Here is a 19,589-nt window from a genome sequence, read left to right as displayed (position 1 = left end):
AATGTGTGTCTGCTGAGTATTATCTCTGTTCCAAAAATAGATAAAATCCAGTTTGATGTCGGTGGTTATTTGGCTTCTATGTGGTAGGAAAATTCTATTAGCATAGTAAACAGGGAGATGAATGTTTTCAGAGTAAAATTATAAGTGTAAGATTTCCTTTATTTCTCTAATATTTTAATATGAAAATTTTAAAGTATACAGAAAAGCTGAAAGAATTATATATTAGAATACCTATTTCCACCACTTAGATTCTGTAAGTGTTAACATTGTGAGATAGTTGCTTTATCATACACTTATCCACCTATTCATCTATAAGATATATTTTTAATAGTTTCTATCCTTATCTTTAGAATAACCATTAAAGCCTGAAAACTATGTATGTGTAAAAATAATATGTACAAAATACATCTGTGTGTTTGTATACATACACACATACATACACACACATATGTATGGCTGCTCTCTTTTGCTCCCTCTGGTAAGTTTTATAAGCTGTGATAACAGATTCTTTTTTGTAGAATTCAGGAAGAAGAATGGGATAAATACATCATACCTGCCAAATCAGAGTCTGAAAAGTACAAAGTGAGCCGAACTTTCAGCTTCCTCATGAACAGGATGACCAGCCCTCGGAATAAATCTAAGGTAATTAAGGTTTTATGCCTATCGTCTATAAAGCGTAGATGCTCAGTTTCTGAGCAATTAGTATAGTTTCCACTTTCCCTTTAAAATCATTTACCTTAGGTTTTGTACACACATATTTAAAAACCTCTATATTCCTTATGGGGTATTGTCCAAGTCATTGAAAATACTGAGACCACTTTATCCTGGGTGCTGTTACATTTTGGCATCATCACACTTCTTGGTGTGTGGCCCTTCTGTCCTGATAGAACACGTAGAGACTTTGTATGACTTCTGTAAGTTGATTGGCTCTGAGCATTTCTCTTTTCTCCCCACTTTGCTGCTGCTGCCACATCTAAAGACAAAAGGCAAGGATGCCAAAGACAAAGAGAAACTGAGTCGACATCAGTTTGTCCTGTAAGTTGATTGGCTCTGAGCATTTCTCTTTTCTCCCCACTTTGCTGCTGCTGCCACATCTAAAGACAAAAGGCAAGGATGCCAAAGACAAAGAGAAACTGAGTCGACATCAGTTTGTCCCTGGAACATTCTCTGGGGCTCTGCAGTGTTTGGTTTGTGATAAAACGCTCCTGCGGAAAGAGTCGTTCCAGTGTTCCAGTAAGTTCTCGGGCCCCATGTGTGCTGTCTTCGTGCGTGCTTTGCCTCCCCAGACAGTAAGCTCCCTGAGAATACTGCCAGCGCTAAGTGTGTTCATGTAGACTTTCGTTTTCATGCCTATGTGTGGTTTCATCAGCAAGCAATGACCCAGGATGGTTGAGTCGGTACTTTGTGTCCACAGGCGATAGTCTCTCCTAGAACCCAGACTGTTACACCTCACTGCCTTCTGATGTCTCCACTTGGATGTCTAAACAGCATCTCAAATGGAGCTCTGTTCTCCCCGTTCTGTGCCCACCTACAAACTGACCCTCTCAGTTTAATGGCAGTTGCATCATTCCAGCCAAATGCTCGTGCCAGCAATCTTGGAGTATTTCTATCTACCTCTCTTTCTCTCAGTCCCACACTCTCCAGTATTCCTCTTGGCTCTGTCTTCAAAACATATACGGAAGTCAGCCTCTTCTCACCCCTGCCACTGTTATCACCCTGGTCTAAAGCCATCATTTCAGTAGCTTTGCAACTGGTCTCCTTGTGCTTTTACTGCAAAAAGCATAGCTCTCAAAATCTCAGTCCGAGCGAGTTTGTCAAGGCATTTGTCCTTGTGTTCCAGATCCTCCGATGGCTTCCTGTCACCCTGAGCGTGGCCAGAGCCCTGACAGTGGCTGCAAGGCCCCCATGACCTCCTCCTGTCATCCACTCCTCCCACACCTGTGCTTCAGTCCCTCTGGCATCTTTGCTGTTCTTCCAATACTCCGGGCGTCAGGCATGCTCCTGCCATGGGGCCTCTCCTGCGGTTCGCTCTGCCTGCAGTGCCCTCAGTTAGCTGTGTGGTTTGTCCCCTCACCTCCTTCAGGTCTCCTTCAGATAACACCCCCAAGTCAGGCCTTTCTTGACCACTCTCTGCTTGGCTCATTTGCCCCCTTTTCCTCCTTTTTATCCCACTGTAGCATTCAACATCATCTAACTTACTCTCTGTTCTGTTTATCAATTTTATTATCTGTCTCCTTCACCAGAATGTAAACTCTACGAGGGATGGATTTTTGTCTGTTGATTTTGTTCTCTGCTATATCCACAGTGCCTAGAACAACGCTTTTGCATAGCAGGGGCTTAGTAAGTATTTATGGAGTGAAAGAATATTTCAGTGCAAAAGAATTTAGGCCCAGGCAGGTAAAATCCGTTTCATGGTGTTTGTTGGTGACCAGAATTAGGGGAGCATTTGGGGGGTGGGATGGGAGTACAAAGGGAGGTGAAGAGCAGAGGAAGGTTATATGTAAAGTTCTTCATTAAATTCCTAGAAATGATTAAATTAAAAATTTAAATGTATCCATTCACACTGTCTTTAATGATGCCAGTTTCACTGCCTGCTTGAACTTTGCTTTCCTTGGAGACTTGATTTCTTTCTTTTATGTGACCCGAGATAGCATCAAGCAAAAAATAAATAAATAAATAAAACTACTCTAAAAAATAAAGTCTACTAATTAAAAAACAAATAGCATCAAGCAGTTCAGCTGTGATTTAATTTGCCAATTTTTTAGAAGTTTGCCGAAAGTATTGTTTGTGGATTTTTTTTTAAACATTCATTTTATTTATTTATTTGGCTGTGCTGGGTCTCAGCCGCGGCACGCAGGATGTTTTAGTAGCGGCATGCGGGATCTTTTTAGTTGTGGAATGTGGGGTCTTTAGTTGCGGCATGTGAGATCTCCAGTTGTGGCATGCGAACTCTCAGTTGTGGCTTGTGGGATCCAGCTCCCCGACCAGGGGTGGAACCTGGGACCCCTGCCCTGGGAGCATGGAGTCCCAGCCACTGGACCACCAGGGAGGTCCCTGTTCATGGGTTGTTAATGGCTTGCCCGCATGTCAGCAGTCAGTTTATGGGTTTGATGGCATATGTTTCATCGGTTGTGGCTCTTGTTCATAGGGCTGGATCTCTTCAGCTGTACCCTCCAGCCACATCCATGACCTTTCTCTCCCCTCATTTTAAGACAGACTCCTCAAGTTGGGCAACCTCCACTCACTGCTCTGCCATCTATTCCTGCCACTTCTTCCTTAACCATCTGATTTTGGCCTCTGTTCCCACTACTTAACAGATGTCTTGCCCTTGACCTGAGCATCTTTCCTCGTTACTGTTCTCAGACTCACTGATCTCTCTCCTGTTTATTGTCCCTTTGTGTAGGTAGACGTCCTCTTTTCCATGGCACACTACTCTTCTGTTTACCACCTGTATTGTCTCCTTTCTCCTAACTTTGAGTACCCTCCAAACTCAGTGCTCGGGCATTTGTTCTTTTCTCGGTATTGTTTCTAAGTATAGTCATCCAGTCTTTTGTTCTAAAATACTGTACTTAAACCTGTTCTTCCCAGATTCACGTCTTTATCGCTCACTTTCTAATTCCATATTTCTAGTTGCCAAGAGAGGCTGATCCCCCATGTAACTTGTGGCTATATTTGAGCATTATGGCAGAGCTACAGTGTAAACCAAGACTGTCCCGGGCACACCCTGTCTGTGGGCATCATCACTCAAAGATCTTCTTGTCTCCCGGACCAACGTGTCTAAAACCGACCTTACAGTCCACGTGCAGAAGGCTGTTCTTGCTGTGTTGATGGTACCAGCTCGAACGTTGGGCATGTTGACTCTTAGTTCCTCTTCCTCCTGGCACCCCAGTCCATGTGGTCCCTCTTTCATTTCCTTTCTCACTGTTCCTGCTCTGGTGGCTTCTCATCACCACCTCTGGACTGCTGACAGCAAACTGTTCTAGTTTCCCCCCTCTCTCTAGGTATTTTCACTTACAGTTCATCTGGATACTTTCACCACCTTAATCTTAATGAAGCATTGCTTCCGTCCGCACACATACGCTTGAGGACGTCTCTCTCTTTTGTTTACTGGACTAAGCCCAGGCTTTTCAGATGTGCATTCGGTTCTACCTGCATCCTGCTGGCTAGTCCTACGGTTACTTCCCTGTTCAGCCTTGGTTTACAACCAGAGGCCTTGGCAGGCCTGTTGTCTTTTCTCCCACTGTGTATGTTTTCCTGCCTCTGTTCCTTCACTTACGATAATCTCCTGTCTCTCAGTTTTCCCTGCTCCTCTACTTCATCCAGATTTCTTGCCTCTTCTTGGGAGGTCTTCCTTGACCACTGTGGCCCGGGTTCCTGCACATCACACTTAGGATCTATTTATCCCATCCAGTTTAATACTGGGGTATGTACAGCCTCTTCTGATTTTAACTACTAGCATAGACTTTATGTTCTTGGAGGTCTATAGTCACATAATGGTTCTTTTGTATCCCCTACAGCAGCTATCGCAAAGCTGGGCCCTTAGACACTCGTATGTAGTTAATGATTACTGAAAGCTTAGGGATCACTGAAAGGCAAATTCTTGCAGTACAGAATATGTTGGTTCATACTGAGTTGGTCAAGTGGGTTGTCATGAAAGTTTTAGTGCAAGATGGAAATTGCTGAAAGTACATAGATTATATTTAGCTTTTAAAATGGTCATTAATTTTTTTTAAAAAGGCAGCAGGATTCATAGAAGATACAAGGTTTAAGGTGAAACAAAATTATCTAGACTTTTACCACCTAGAGAAAATTGCTATTCATATTTTTATGGAATCCCTCCTAATCACTAAAAAAGTCAGCTTTGTATGCTAATGTCTCATTTGATGGTATCAAATGTGCTTAATTGTTCCTTACTTGTTGTGCATTTAAGTTTTTTCCAATTGTTTCACAACGTAAATAATGTTGCAAGGAGCATTCTTTTCCACATATCACTGCCCACATCTTTGATCATTGCCTTAGATTAAATTCTAGAATCAGTTTGAGTATATGTTTAATTTCCTCTTTAACCATAGTCTTTTAGAAGTTTTAAGATTTACAGTTTTGGGGGGAGGGGAGTATTGGGGATTTAAACTTTGGTTATTAAGTTTTTTACATTGGGTAGGAGAATACAACGTTCAGACTGCCGTTATTGGTTAATAATCCTACTTCATGGTGCATTTTTTAATTGTGAATATCAATATTTCTAATCTTAAAAATACAATATGATATAAAACAAATAATATAAATATTCAAAATCTTGGTGTCTGTATTCTTCTTTATTAAAGCCTGAGTTGCTAGTTTTCCACAAATATTGTATTTCTATGAAATTCTCCTTGTTTATAAAGAGATTTCACTACCTATATTTTGATGTTACATTATTCGATGCACAGAAGTTTACTAATCACAGCTTCACTGCATATTTAACTTTCATAAACTTAAAACTACCCTAATGCGGTTAAATGCCATTTATAAGAATTTTACTTTGTTTAAAATTAATATTCTTCTTGCTTTCCTTTTGTTTGTATTTCTCTTACCTATTTCTGTGTTTTTAATCTGAGGTGTGTGTCTTTAATTTAGCTATAGGTAATCTGTAATGTAACTGAGAGACCTTGTTTTATAAGGGTTTTTTCCTTATTTACATTTAATCTTACAACTGTCAACTGTCTTTTGTAGTTCTTTGCTGTTTTCCTTGATGTCTGGTTCAGCTATTTAGACCATGTGTCCTCTTTTATCTTCTTCAGGGATTGGGCAAGATATGCTCTTTTAATACTTAACTAATAATAACTTTAAGGCTGTGTGAGGCTTATAATTGAATACTCTTATTTCCCTTATAGTTACCCTTTTTTCCCCCTAGCCTCTGTGAGTATGCTGAATTCATTATTATTACTTTTATAATGTATGTTTAATCTTTCAGGAATAATTTTATATTCCAACAATAATTTGATATTTGTATTCAGTTCTGTGTCTCTACTTAACAATAATCTTTTAGATGTGATTCTTTGGTTTCAGTGCTCACTTTTGCTCTTTTTTTTTTCCTTCAATAAAGCTGATCCATTCTGAACTCTTAATTTTGATTCTGCTTTTAATAGGCAGTAGGATTTCAGGTAATTTTTTTTCCAAGAAGGTTATTGGAGTAATCTGTTTTCTGAAATCTTGTGTATCTAAGGGTATATCTTTGCTTCTTTCACACAATAAAACCAATTTTATCTGGCTAAATAAATTCTTCAGTCAAACCTTTTCCCCTCAAGACTCTGCCAACACTGGTCCCTTATATCTGGGCATTTAATATTATAGTACAGTAGAAAATTCTGAGGCCTGCCTGTCCTCATGCCCTTGCTGGTAACCTGCTTTTTCTGCCTAGATGCTTGAGGACTTTTAATTTTTTGATCATAGGGATATTGTCAGACTGTGTCTATAGAATAGGTATAATGTAATGATTTTTTCCTAGAAAACAGTAAGACCTTTTGATTTGCCTTTTTTGGTTCTTTTTAAGCTTTCTAAAAGTTTTTGTCAGTTGCAGCTGTCAGTTGTTACTTCTGACCTCATTTTTCTGATTTCTTCCTTAGAGAAGTGTGATCTGTTATCTGTCATATTTGTATGACATCTTGTTTGATAATTATACACTTCTTTTTCTCCACATTCTGGAGGGACTCTTTCAAGTTCAATTTCATAGCACTGCTTTGATACTTTGTCACATCGAATCTTCTCAATTTGGTTTAAATTCCGCTCTCTTGCTCTTTTTTCTTCCTTGTAGTACTTTCTCGTCTCACAAAGCTCCGTTTCCCTGTCATCCTCTTGGCCTATGGTCACATCCTATACTCCCTTCACGGCCTTTTGGTCCTATTTTATGTCTGTTTTGTGTCTCTTAGGGAGGACACATTTCAAATATCCAAATGTTTCTTCTCCATTTCTGGATTTCATAATATTCAGTGGCTCCCTCTTCCTGTGAGTTTTCAGTATAACTTTGTTCTGTGGTACCTCCTAGCTTCTGCTTTTTTCCTTATCCTTTCATTCTCTTGTTCTGGGGTGAGGAGAGAGCCATGCCATTTTGACGTTTGCCTGCAGGACCAGTAGTACATGGACCAGCCTGTCTCCTGCTCACTGGCCATTGAGGTGTTGGCTGGGTGCCGCCGAAGACCTACAGCGGGAGGAAGGTTGTGGGCTCAGCATCTTGCTCGATTCTCAGGGGGCTGCAGTCACTGTTTGACGGGCCTCAGTGAGCCCTGCTACCCTTGTGGAAGGATTTTTCTCCTGAAGTTTCTGATAAGCCTCTGGCTCTTCCATGTGCACTCAGCGTCTCGGGGTCGGGTGGGCAGGATGAGGGTGTGGTGGTAGGTGATGTGAAGGTGGGAGGGCAGAGGGGTCAAGAAGACAGCAGCCTGTCAGGAAGCAGTCCCCATGCAGGGAGCTCTCTGAGCCTGCGGGCACGAGGGGGCAGGCAAAGTGTTCCCTTACTTCTTTCAGTGAGATGCGGCCACCTTGTTTCGTGAAGTAAAACGTAGGCAAGCTGCTAACTTTTCTCTTTTAATTTGGTTTCCTCTTTGTTAGTAGGAATTCTCTCGGAGCCTGACAGTACATTTTCTCTAGCATTGTTGTGCATTTTTCTTTCTTTCCGTCTTCATAGGCGTTTTCCCTGGGGTGCTAGCAGGCAGTTGCCGTATGTCAGAAGTCCCTTACTAATCTAGGGCATATAGTAGTGCATGAGTTCTCAGGCAGACACAGAAGTGTATGTCATGCATGATTTCAGGTTTCATAATCGATAAGACCCTGTGCAGAAGGGGAAAAATCTCTCCAAGGAATCTAAAATATTAACAGTGCGATCGGCAGTTAAGTCTGTCCATACGGGAGTCGACTGTATTCATTGTACTACACCATTTTATATAAGGGACTTGAGCATCCCCAGGGGCTCCTAGAACCAGTCCCCCAAGGACACCGAGAAAGGGCTACACAGGGTGTGCCCCCAACAGAGCTTCAGGAAATTCTAAAGAATGTACTAAAAGCAATCCAGAAAAAAGATGGGAGATGCAGGAAAGAATGAAGAACATTGACAGTGTAAAACAATAATACTGTCCGCTGGGCTTAAAGCAGCAAGATGAACACATAAGAGGGAGAGGAAGTGAGGTTCATATATTCAAATATCCTTGTGTGGTTTGAAGGACCGTAAAGCTATTCATTTCAAATTTTACTAAGTTAAATATGAATGTCAAAATATCTAGGGTAAAAATTATTAAGCTAAAAATATGTCCCATACTTGTAAAAATTAAGAAAGTAATGAGAAAAAATATTTAATTGATCCAAAAAAAGCCAGAGAGGAATAAAAATAGAAAAGAAAGCAATATAAAGCACAAAGTAAATGGACAAAATAATCCAAAGAGAGCGCTGATTACCATATAAATTGTAAAAGAGTATATAAAATACAAATAACTAAAAATATTAATTTAAAAAGGACAAAGAGGGAAGTCCCTGGCGGTCCAGTGGTTAGGACTCCGTGCTTTCACTGCAGGGACCGGGTTCGATCCCTGGTCAGGCAACTAAGATCCCACAAGCCACTCGGCCAAAAAACAAACAAACAAAAAACGGATTGTCAGAATGGATTATAGAAAATACAGCGTTATATTGCTGACAAGAAATATCTAAAGGTTTAATTTTCAGAAAGATCTAAAGTAGAGGAATGCAAAAGGATAAGGATACACTTGTATTTAGACAAACTAAGGGAAAGAAAGCAGATGTAGCCATGTTATTATCAGGCAAAATAGAATTTAATGCAAAAAGCGTAACTAGATGTTCTGCTCCAGTGGTGGGGCTACATGTGATTTAAATATTTTTTCTTTCCTTTTTAAGTTGTCTAAATATTTTTAATGTTTATGTGTTATTTTTATAATGACCCTTAAAAGCATGAGGTAGTCATATGCATTTCACTTTGCAGATTAACTTAAATAAGATGGACACTTTTCTATCTTTTCCTTTTGTTCCAGACTGTAATGCAAATGTACATAAGGGCTGTAAAGATGCCGCCTCTCCGTGCACCAAGGTAATCTCTCAGTCGTGTGTGAATGTTACATGCTTGTATGCAACTTGTTGCTTCATGTTATCTGTTTAGGTTTTTAGATTTACTAGTTATTACTGTCTAGATTTATTTTTAAAGTGGTCGTTGTAGTGATAAAATAACACATGCTCAAAGTGTATACCTATTCAGTTAACTATGCACTTGTAGAAATAGAGGGAACGCTCCATTTGCGCTACATGATGTGGGTGGGTTAGGCTTTCTGTCAGGACCTGCTTGGTTTACCAGTGCAAACCCTGAGCATATGTAAATGAAGTCTAGAGCAGTAATTCTCAAACATCAGCACACATCAGAATCGCCTGGAGGGCCTGTTAAAACACAGATATCTGGGCCCCACTCCCCGAATTCCTGAGCCAGTAGGTCTGGGTGGATTCTGAGAATTTGCATTTCAAACATGTCCCCAGGTGATGCTGCTGATCCTGGGACCACAGTGTAAGGCCCACTGGACTAGAGGAATGTTCTCTGTGTTTGGGGGTGGGCTTGAGTAGATGGAGGTATTTATCATTGTGTTCCTTTGTCTCCCACTCTAAAGCCATGCCTGAAATGCCCATGCGTGAGCATGATGGTCCTTCAGAGGGAAGCATGGAGTCCCCAACTCTGTGTTACTTGAAACACACATTGTGTCAGGTGACAGAGTTCAGGATGACATTCCAGTGCTCAAGGTCATTGTGTCCTGTAGGCGGGAGGAATAGCCAGGAACAGAAAGAACAAATAGGAGAAAGGCAGCGCTGGTAAGAACTCCTTTTTGAGCCTGGGTTTGCACACAGGAACTGGAGATTTTCGGTTCCATCGGGCTTTTACTAAAGCTGGGATCTTGCTGAGACGTGCTCATGAGGCACACGTTCCTTATAACTTGCTCATCTCATTGTCATCACATTTTTCTCTTTGTTGTGTTTTATGTCTTTTGCTTTGAATTCCTCTGTTTGAAATAAAATAACAAAGAAAATGGTATAGATAAGAAGCCTGTTCTGTGTAACTGTGCACATTCTTGTAGTCCAGTGGTGCTTTGATCTTACTTTTTGCGTTTCTAATGTTCTTTACAGAAATTCCAAGTGAAATATAATAAGAACAAACCGCAGACCATCCTTGGAAGTAAGTGATGTGGAAAACGGCAAGAACTTTTTTCAGTTTCATACATACACACATTTTTTCCAATGTAAAATACCCCATCCTTTTGTGCTCTCATTTGCCCAGTTATTCCTTCTTTCATAGCATATGCTGGGTGTAATTGGCATAATTTTTAGTTACACAAAGAAGTCAAGAATGTCATAAACTCTGGCAGACTACTAGCCTTTGCGCTACACGTACTATATGATCTTTATATTAGGGAAGGCTGAATGGAGGAGGTATTATGATGTTGCCTCAATTTTAAGATGCGAACTAGTGTAATATGCACTGCACTATTGATAACAGCCTTTTGGGGGAAAAGAGAAACACTACATTAAATGTACATCATTTTATGATTTCCTAGCAGTGGCACATATTTATCTTGACCAATACGTACCATATGCTTCTTAAGAATCACAAGGTTAGGAAAAAGTCTTCAAGTTGAGAATCTATAGATTCTTATCAGTCTCTGTTGCTCCTTATCAGAGCAAGCTGATACTTTTTAGTAGCCGTGCCTGAGGCTGTGATCTCATCAGCTGCATTAGGATGGCAGTTGAAATTTCAGGGCATACCTGAGTTTTGTTTGCATATGCTTAAACTCAGTGGTTCTCTTTCTCTTGAATTAATACACTGTTGAAATTTAAACAATTTCTCTTAGATAATTGGCGGTCCATGACAGTCTTTACATTTCTTGCAAAGATCAGTCACACGACTGTCCTCCTGAGTGAAAATCCTTTGACTTGATGTGAGCAATTTTGCAATTTCTTTTGCCTCAAATATTACATAGCTTGCCTTGTGGCAGGCATTTTAAGTTTGTGGTCACTTTTCACTTCAATGGTGCCATAGTGTGACCAGTGTTTTAAAAGCCACTTGAATCGGGGGTCAGTGAAATATGCAAATTAATGGTGATGTGTGACTGTGTGTGATGTTACACAAGGGTAAACTAGTGCAGGCAGTAACAAGTGTGGCATTGTTTACTCCCCTCATTCTTCACCAGAAGTCCTTTTGGCCTCAGTTGGAACGTACTTCTCAATTTCATAAGGGTTAAGCATGAAAATAATTTAAAAGCATCTTAGAATTGATAGAATACCATCTGTTCCTCCTCGTAACTTAGGAATAACATTAAATCATACATGTGAAGAATCCTTTGTAATATCTTAGGGTTCCATATAAGTATTTTTCCCCTTTACTTAAGAAAGGTGTGGGCTTCCCTGGTGGCGCAGTGGTTGAGAGTCCGCCTGCCGACGCAGGGGACGCGGGTTCGTGCCCCGGTCCGGGAGGATCCCACGTGCCGCGGAGCGGCTGGGCCCGTGAGCCATGGCCACTGAGCCTGCGCGTCCGGAGCCTGTTGCTCCGCAACGGGAGAGGCCACAACAGTGGGAGGCCCGCGTACCGCTAAAAAAAAAGAAAAGAAAAGAAAAGAAAAGAAAAGAAAGGTGTGCGCCAAGCACATAATATTATAGGATTGAAATATTTTCGGAGAGTCACTTCTTAATACACATCAAATGTAAATGCGTGGAGGCCCATAACATTTCAAACGGACCAGAAAGGTACTGAGGCATCATTTCATTTTCCGTATGTGAGAGAGAACAGCCCAGCTTGGCTTGAAGGTTTCATCTGCCTGACATTCTTATACCATAAAGAACAGCACTGTTCCCATCTGTTTACATGATCTGTGTGTGTGTGTGCTTGTTTATACACACAGTGTACGTTCTAGTAATAGTGCTAATAACACCTTGTATCTAATTAAAGCTGGCTCTAGGGAGTACACGCAGTGATTTATGGGCAAGCAGTCCCAGCGTTTCCCCATTCCATTTTCTTGTCTGTTTGTGTAATTCCAGCCACCCACAGTCTCCAAGTGGATATGCTGAAGCAGGCCTGCAGCCTGGGTACCAGGAGGGTGTGAACTGGAAGGGACATTTGAAGCAGGTGTTGGGATGTGGCAGGGAGACTAGTTTCAAGTCTGGGCTTGTGACACGTTAGAAGTGGCCATTGGAGTGTTCAGCTTTCTGGCTTTTAGGAGACCATCTTTACTCGTTGGGATTACTGCCCGCCTTGGAAACCTCATGAAGCATCCATTCTGATTTCCAGATTCTTCATTTAGAGACGTCCCACCGCCTGGGCTCTCCTTGCACCCTTCCTCCTCCATGCCTATTGGGTTGCCGACCGGGAGGAAGGAAGCAGCAGGGCAAGTCCATCCATTGTCCAGAAGCGTTCCAGGCATCACCTTGGAAAGGTAAGGCTCAGTGTGGTCTTACACCTTGACGTCTCAGAGCTGCTGCCGGGGGCTGACTTTTCTCCCTGTGCTTCCAGCTTCAGGAAGTCAGGGGCATCCTTGGAGTCCGAAAGTGACGGGAGCACCTGGAGAAGCAGGTCTCAGTCTGATGAGCTGTTCCAGCCCATGGGCTCACCTCCCTCCACGGACTCCTTCTTAATGGAAGGTGAGGAGAAGACGCCTTTGCATTTACTTGGGTTTCTGTGAGCATTTGCCTAAAGGAATGTTTTCTGAAGGATGTAAGATGGAAACGTTTTCTTTTATTCTTTTCAAAAGAATTCTGTTTCATGGTGTCACTTAGCTACAGGTTCTTCTTCTTTTTTTTTTTTTTAACATCTTTATTGGGGTATAATTGCTTTACAATGGTGTGTTAGTTTCTGCTTTATAACAGAGTGAGTCAGTTATACATATACATATGTTCCCATATCTCTTCCCTCTTTGTCTCCCTCCCTCCCACCCTCCCTATCCCACCCCTCCAGACAGCCACAAAGAACCGAGCCGGTTTCCCTGTGCCATGCGGCTGCTTCCCACTGGCTATCTACCTTACGTTTGTTAGTATATATATGTCCATGTCTCTCTCTCGCCCTAACACACCTCACCCTTCCCCCTCCCCATATCCTCAAGTCTGTTCTCCAGTAGGTCTCTGTCTTTATTCCTGTTTTACCCCTAGGTTCTTCATAACATTTTTTTTTTTTAAATTCCATATATATGTGTTAGCATACGGTATTTGTCCTTCTCTTTCTGACTTACTTCACTCCGTATGACAGACTCTAGATCTATCCACCTCATTACAAATAGCTCAATTTCGTTTCTTTTTATGGCTGAGTAATATTCCATTGTATATATGTGCCACATCTTCTTTATCCATTCATCCGACGGCGGGCACTTAGGTTGTTTCCATCTCCGGGCTATTGTAAATAGAGCTGCAATGAACATTTTGGTACATGACTCTTTCTGAATTCTGGTTTCCTCAGGGTATATACCTAGTAGTGGGATTGCTGGGTCATATGGTAGTTCTATTTGTAGTTTTTTAAGGAACCTCCATACTGTTCTCCATAGTGGCTGAACCAATTCACATTCCCACCAGCAGTGCAAGAGTGTTCCCTTTTCTCCACACCCTCTCCAGCATTTATTGTTTCTAGATTTTTTGATGATGGCCATTCTGACTGGTGTGAGATGATATCTCATTGTAGTTTTGATTTGCATTTCTCTAATGATTAATGATGTTGAGCATTCTTTCATGTGTTTGTTGGCAGTCTGTATATCTTCTTTGGAGAAATGTCTATTTAGGTCTTCTGCCCATTTTTGGATTGGGTTGTTTATTTTTTTGTTATTGAGCTGCATGAGCTGCCTGTAAATTTTAGAGATTAATCCTTTGTCAGTTGATTCATTTGCAAATATTTTCTCCCATTCTGAGGGCTGTCTTTTGGTCTTGTTTATGGTTTCCTTTGCTGTGCAAAAGCTTTGAAGTTTCATTAGGTCCCATTTGTTTATTTTTGTTTTTATCTCCATTACTCTAGGAGATGGGTCAAGAAGGATCTTGCTGTGATTTATGTCATAGAGTGTTCTGCCTATGTTTTCCTCTAAGAGTTTGATAGTTTCTGGCCTTACATTTAGGTCTTTAATCCATTTTGAGCTTATTTTTGTGTATGGTGTTAGGGAGTGATCTAATCTCATACTTTTACATGTACCTATCCAATTTTCCCAGCACCACTTATTGAAGAGGCTGTCCTTTCTCCACTGTATATTCCTGCCACCTTTATCAAAGATAAGGTGACCATATGTGCATGGGTTTATCTCTGGGCTTTCTATCCTATTCCATTGATCTATCTTTCTGTTTTTGTGCCAGTACCATACTGTCTTGATTACTGTAGCTTTGTAGTATAGTCTGAAGTCAGGCAGCCTGATTCCTCCAGCTCCATTTTTTGTTCTCAAGATTGCTTTGGCTATTCGGGGTCTTTTGTGTTTCCATACAAATTGTGAAATTTTTTGTTCTAGTTCTGTGAAAAATGCCAGTGGTAGTTTGATAGGGATTGCATTGAATCTATAGATTGCTTTGGGAAGTAGAGTCATTTTCACAATGTTGATTCTTCCAATCCAAGAACATGGTATATCTCTCCATCTGTTTGTATCATCTTTAATTTCTTTCATCAGTGTCTTATAATTTTCTGCATACAGGTCTTTTGTCTCCTTAGGTAGGTTTATTCCTAGATATTTTATTCTTTTTGTTGCAATGGTAAATGGGAGTGTTTTCTTGATTTCACTTTCAGATTTTTCATCATTAGTATATAGGAATGCCAGAGATTTCTGTGCATTAATTTTGTATCCTGCTACTTTACCAAATTCATTGATTAGCTCTAGTAGTTTTCTGGTAGCATCTTTAGGATTCTCTATGTATAGTATCATGTCATCTGCAAACAGTGACAGCTTTACTTCTTCTTTTCCGATTTGGATTCCTTTTATTTCCTTTTCTTCTCTGATTGCTGTGGCTAAAACTTCCAAAACTATGTTGAATAAGAGTGGTGAGAGTGGGCAACCTTGTCTTGTTCCTGACCTTAGTGGAAATGCTTTCAGTTTTTCGCCATTGAGGATGATGTTGGCTGTGGGCTTGTCATATACGGCCTTTATTATATTGAGGAAAGTTCCCTCTACACCTACTTTCTGCAGGGTTTTTATCATAAATGGGTGTTGAATTTTGTCAAAAGCTTTCTCTGCATCTATTGAGATGATCATATGGTTTTTCTCCTTCAATTTGTTAATATGGTTAATCACATTGATAGATTTGCGTATATTGAAGAATCCTTGCATTCCTGGAATAAACCCCACTTGATCATGGTGTATGATCCTTTTAATGTGCTGTTGGATTCTGTTTGCTAGTATTTTGTTGAGGATTTTTGCATCTATGTTCATCAGTGATATTGGCCTGTAGTTTTCTTTCTTTGTGACATCCTTGTCTGGTTTTGGTATCAAGGTGATGGTGGCCTCGTAGAATGAGTTTGGGAGTGTTCCTCCCTCTGCTATATTTTGGAAGAGTTTGAGAAGAATAGGTGTTAGCTCTTCTCTAAATGTTTGATAGAATTCGCCTGTGAAGCCATCTGGTCCTGGGCTTTTGTTTGTTGGAAGATTTTTAATCACAGTTTCAATTTCAGTGTTTGTGATTGGTCTGTTCATATTTTCTATTTCTTCCTGATTCAGTCTTGGCAGTTTGTGCATTTCTAAGAATTTGTCCATTTCTTCCAGATTGTCCATTTTATTGGCATAGAGTTGCTTGTAGTAATCCCTCATGATTTTTTGTATTTCTGCAGTGTCAGTTGTTACTTCTCCTTTTTCATTTCTGATTCTATTGATTTGAGTCTTCTCCCTTATTTTCTTGATGAGTCTGGCTAATGGTTTATCAATTTTGTTAATCTTCTCAAAGAACCAGCTTTTAGTTTTATTGATCTTTGCTATTGTTTCCTTCATTTCTTTTTCATTTATTTCTGATCTGATTTTTATGATTTCTTTCCTTCTGCTAACTCTGGGGTTTTTTTGTTCTTCTTTCTCTAATTGCTTGAGGTGCAAGGTTAGGTTGTTTATTCGAGATGTTTCCTGCTTCTTAAGGTGGGCTTGTATTGCTATAAACTTCCCTCTTAGAACTGCTTTTGCTGCATCCCATAGGTTTTGGGTCGTTGTATCTCCATTGTCATTTGTTTCTAGGTATTTTTTAATTTCCTCTTTGATTTCTTCAGTGATCACTTCGTTACTAAGTAGTGTATTGTTTAGCCTCCATGTGTTTGTATTTTTTACTGCTCTTTTCCTATAATTGATATCTAATCTCATGGCGTTGTGGTCGGAAAAGATACTTGATATAATTTCAATTTTCTTAAATTTACCAAGGCTTGATTTGTGACCCAAGATATGATCTATCCTGGAGAATGTTCCATGAGCACTTGAGAAAAATGTGTATTCTGTTGTTTTTGGATGGAGTGTCCTATAAATATCAATTAAGTCCATCCTGTTTAATGTATCATTTAAAGCTTGTGTTTCCTTATTTATTTTCATTTTGGATGATCTGTCCATTGGTGAAAGTGGGGTGTTGAAGTCCCCTACTATGAATGTGTTACTGTCGATTTCCCCTTTTATGGCTGCTAGTTTTTGCCTTATGTATTGAGGTGCTCCTATGTTGGGTGCATAAATATTTACAATTGTTATATCTTCTTCTTGGATCGATCCCTTAATCATTATGTAGTGTCCTTCTTTGTCTCTTCTGATAGTCCTTATTTTAAAGTCTATTTTGTCTGATATGAGAATTGCTACTCCAGCTTTCTTTTGGTTTCCATTTGCATGGAATATCTTTTTCCATCCCCTTACTTTCAGTCTGTATGTGTCTCTAGGTCTGAAGTGGGTCTCTTGTAGACAGCATATATATGGGTCTTGTTTTTGTATCCATTCAGCCAATCTGTGTCTTTTGGTGGGAGCATTTAGTCCATTTACATTTAAGGTAATTATCGATATGTATGTTCCTATTCCCATTTTCTAAATTGTTTTGGGTTCGTTATTATAGGACTTTTCCTTCTCTTGTGTTTTTGTCTAGAGAAGTTCCTTTAGCATTTGTTGTAAAGCTGGTTTGGTGGTGCTGAACTCTCTCAGCTTTTGCTTGTCTGTAAAGGTTTTAATTTCTCCATCAAATCTGAATGAGATCCTTGCTGGGTAGAGTAATCTTGGTTGCAGGTTTTTCTCCTTCATCACTTTCAGTATGTCCTGCCACTCCCTTCTGGCTTGTAGAGTTTCTGCTGAGAGATCAGCTGTTAACCTTATGGGGATTCCCTTGTGTGTTATTTGTTGTTTTTCCCTTGCTGCTTTTAATATGCTTTCTTTGTATTTAGTTTTTGACAGTTTGATTAATATGTGTCTTGGCGTATTTCTCCTTGAATTTATCCTGTATGGGACTCTCTGTGCTTCCTGGACTTGATTAACGATTTCCTTTCCCATATTAGGGAAGTTTTCAACTATAATCTCTTCAAATATTTTCTCAGTCCCTTTCTTTTTCTCTTCTTCTTCTGGAACCCCTATAATTCGAATGTTGGTGCGTTTAATGTTGTCCCAGAGGTCTCTGAGACTGTCCTCAGTTCTTTTCATTCTTTTTTCTTTATTCTGCTCTGCAGTAGTTATTTCCACTATTTTATCTTCCAGGTCACTTATCCGTTCTTCTGCCTCATTTATTCTGCTATTGATCCCATCTAGAGTATTTTTCATTTCATTTATTGTGTTGTTCATCATTGTCTGTTTCATCTTTATTTCTTCTAGGTCCTTGTTAACTGCTTCTTGCATTTTGTCCATTCTATTTCCAAGATTTTGGATCATCTTTACTATCATTATTCTGAACTCTTTTTCAGGTAGACTGCCTATTTCCTCTTCATTTGTTAGGTCTGGTGGGTTTTTATCCTGCTCCTTCATCTGCTGTGTGTTTTTCTGTCTTCTCATTTTGCTTATCTTACTGTGATTGGGTTCACCTTTTTGCAGGCTGCAAGTTCGTAGCTCCCGTTGTTTTTGATGTCTGTCTCCAGTGGCTAAGGTTGGTTCAGTGCGTTGTGTAGGCTTCCTGGTGGAGGGGACTAGTGGCTGTGTTGTGGTGTATGAGGCTAGATCTTGTCTCTCTAGTGGGCAGGTCCACGTCTGGTGGTGTGTTTTGGGGTGTCTGTGGACTTATTATGATTTTAGGCAGCCTCTCTGCTAGTGGGTGGGGTTGTGTTCCTGTTTTGCTATATGGTTGGCATAGGTTGTCCAGCACTGTAGCTTGCTGGTCGTTGAGCGAAGCTGGGTGCTGGTGTTGAGATGGAGATCTCTGGGAGATTTTCGCCGTTTGATATTATGTGGGGCTGGGAGGTCTCTTCTTGACGAGTGTTCTGAAGTTGGCTCTCCCACCTCAGAGGCAGAGTCCTGACTCCTGGCTGGAGCAGCAAGAGCCTTTCATCCACTCGGCTCAGAATAAAAGGGAGAGAAAGTAGAGAGAATTAGTATAAGTAGGAGGAAATAGGAAAGAAAGAAAGAAAGAAAGAAAGAGAGGAGGGAAGGAAGGAAGGAGGGAAGGAAGAAAGAAAGAAAGAAGAAAAGAAAGGAAGAAGGCAAGAAGGAAAGAAAGGAGGGAGGGAGGGAGGAGGGAAGGAAGGAAGGAATGAGGGAAGGAAGGAAAAAATACAGAAAGAAAGAAGATACAGTAAAATAAAATAAAGTATAATAAAGTTATTGAATTAAAAAAATAATTATTTAGAGGAAAAAAAAAAGGGAAGGATAGAACCTTAGGACAAATGGTGGAAGCAAAGTTATAGAGACAAAATCTTACATAGAAGCATACACATATACCCTCACAAAAAGAGGTAAAGTGGAAAAAATCATAAAACTTGCTCTCCAAGTCCACCTCCTCAATTTGGGACGATTCGTTGTCTCAAAAAGGGAAGGAAGGAAGGAAAGATAGAAAGAAGGTAAAGTATAACAGAGTTCTTTAAATTAAAATTAATTATTAAGAAAAAAATTAAAAAAAAAAATGGTCGGATAGAACGCTGGGACAAATGGTGGAAGCAAACCTATACAGACAAGATCTCACACAGAAGCATACACATACACATTCACAAAAAGAGGAAAAGGGGAAAAAATCATAGATCTTGCTCTAGAAGTCCGCCTCCTCAATTTGGGATGATTCGCTGTCTATTCATGTATTCCACAGAGGCAGGGTACATCAAATTGATTGTGTAGCTTTAATCCGCTGTTTCTGAGGCTGCTGGGAGAGATTTCCCTTTTTCTTCTTTGTTCTCACAGCTCACAGGGGCTCAGCTTTCGACTTGGCCCTGCCTCTGCGTGTAGGTCGCTGGAGGGCGTCTGCTTTTTGCTCAGACAGGACGGCGTTAAAGGAGCCGCTGACTCGGGGGCTCTGGCGCTCTCAGGCCGGGGGCAGGGAGGGGCACGGAGTGCGGAGCGGTCCTGCGGCGGCAGAAGTCGGCGTGACGTTGCCCCAGCCTGAGGCCCGCCGTGTGTTCTCCCTGAGAAATTGTCCCTGGATCCCGGGAACCTGGCAGTGGCGGGCTGCACAGGCTCCCCGGAAGAGGGGTGGGGGCAGTGACCTGTGCT

At 40.6% G+C, this 19,589-nt stretch overlaps 1 protein-coding gene across 1 annotated transcript in view; it reads left to right on the top strand.

Annotated features, from left to right (window-relative positions):
- Positions 1 to 19,589, top strand: part of ARHGEF28 (Rho guanine nucleotide exchange factor 28) — a 155,666-nt gene that overhangs the window by 39,197 nt on the left and 96,880 nt on the right. The window contains exons 7-12 of the mRNA XM_007457043.1: positions 519 to 642; positions 1,101 to 1,233; positions 9,015 to 9,070; positions 10,147 to 10,195; positions 12,302 to 12,446; positions 12,524 to 12,651. Of these exons, the coding sequence (XP_007457105.1) occupies positions 519 to 642; positions 1,101 to 1,233; positions 9,015 to 9,070; positions 10,147 to 10,195; positions 12,302 to 12,446; positions 12,524 to 12,651 (635 nt within the window). The remainder of the gene's footprint in view (positions 1 to 518; positions 643 to 1,100; positions 1,234 to 9,014; positions 9,071 to 10,146; positions 10,196 to 12,301; positions 12,447 to 12,523; positions 12,652 to 19,589) is intronic.

This window comes from Lipotes vexillifer, unplaced genomic scaffold (assembly GCF_000442215.2).
Source record: "Lipotes vexillifer unplaced genomic scaffold, Lipotes_vexillifer_v1.1 scaffold241, whole genome shotgun sequence".
In the NCBI taxonomy this organism is placed as follows: Eukaryota; Metazoa; Chordata; class Mammalia; order Artiodactyla; family Lipotidae; genus Lipotes; species Lipotes vexillifer.
This window is presented reverse-complemented; position numbering and strand designations above follow the sequence as displayed.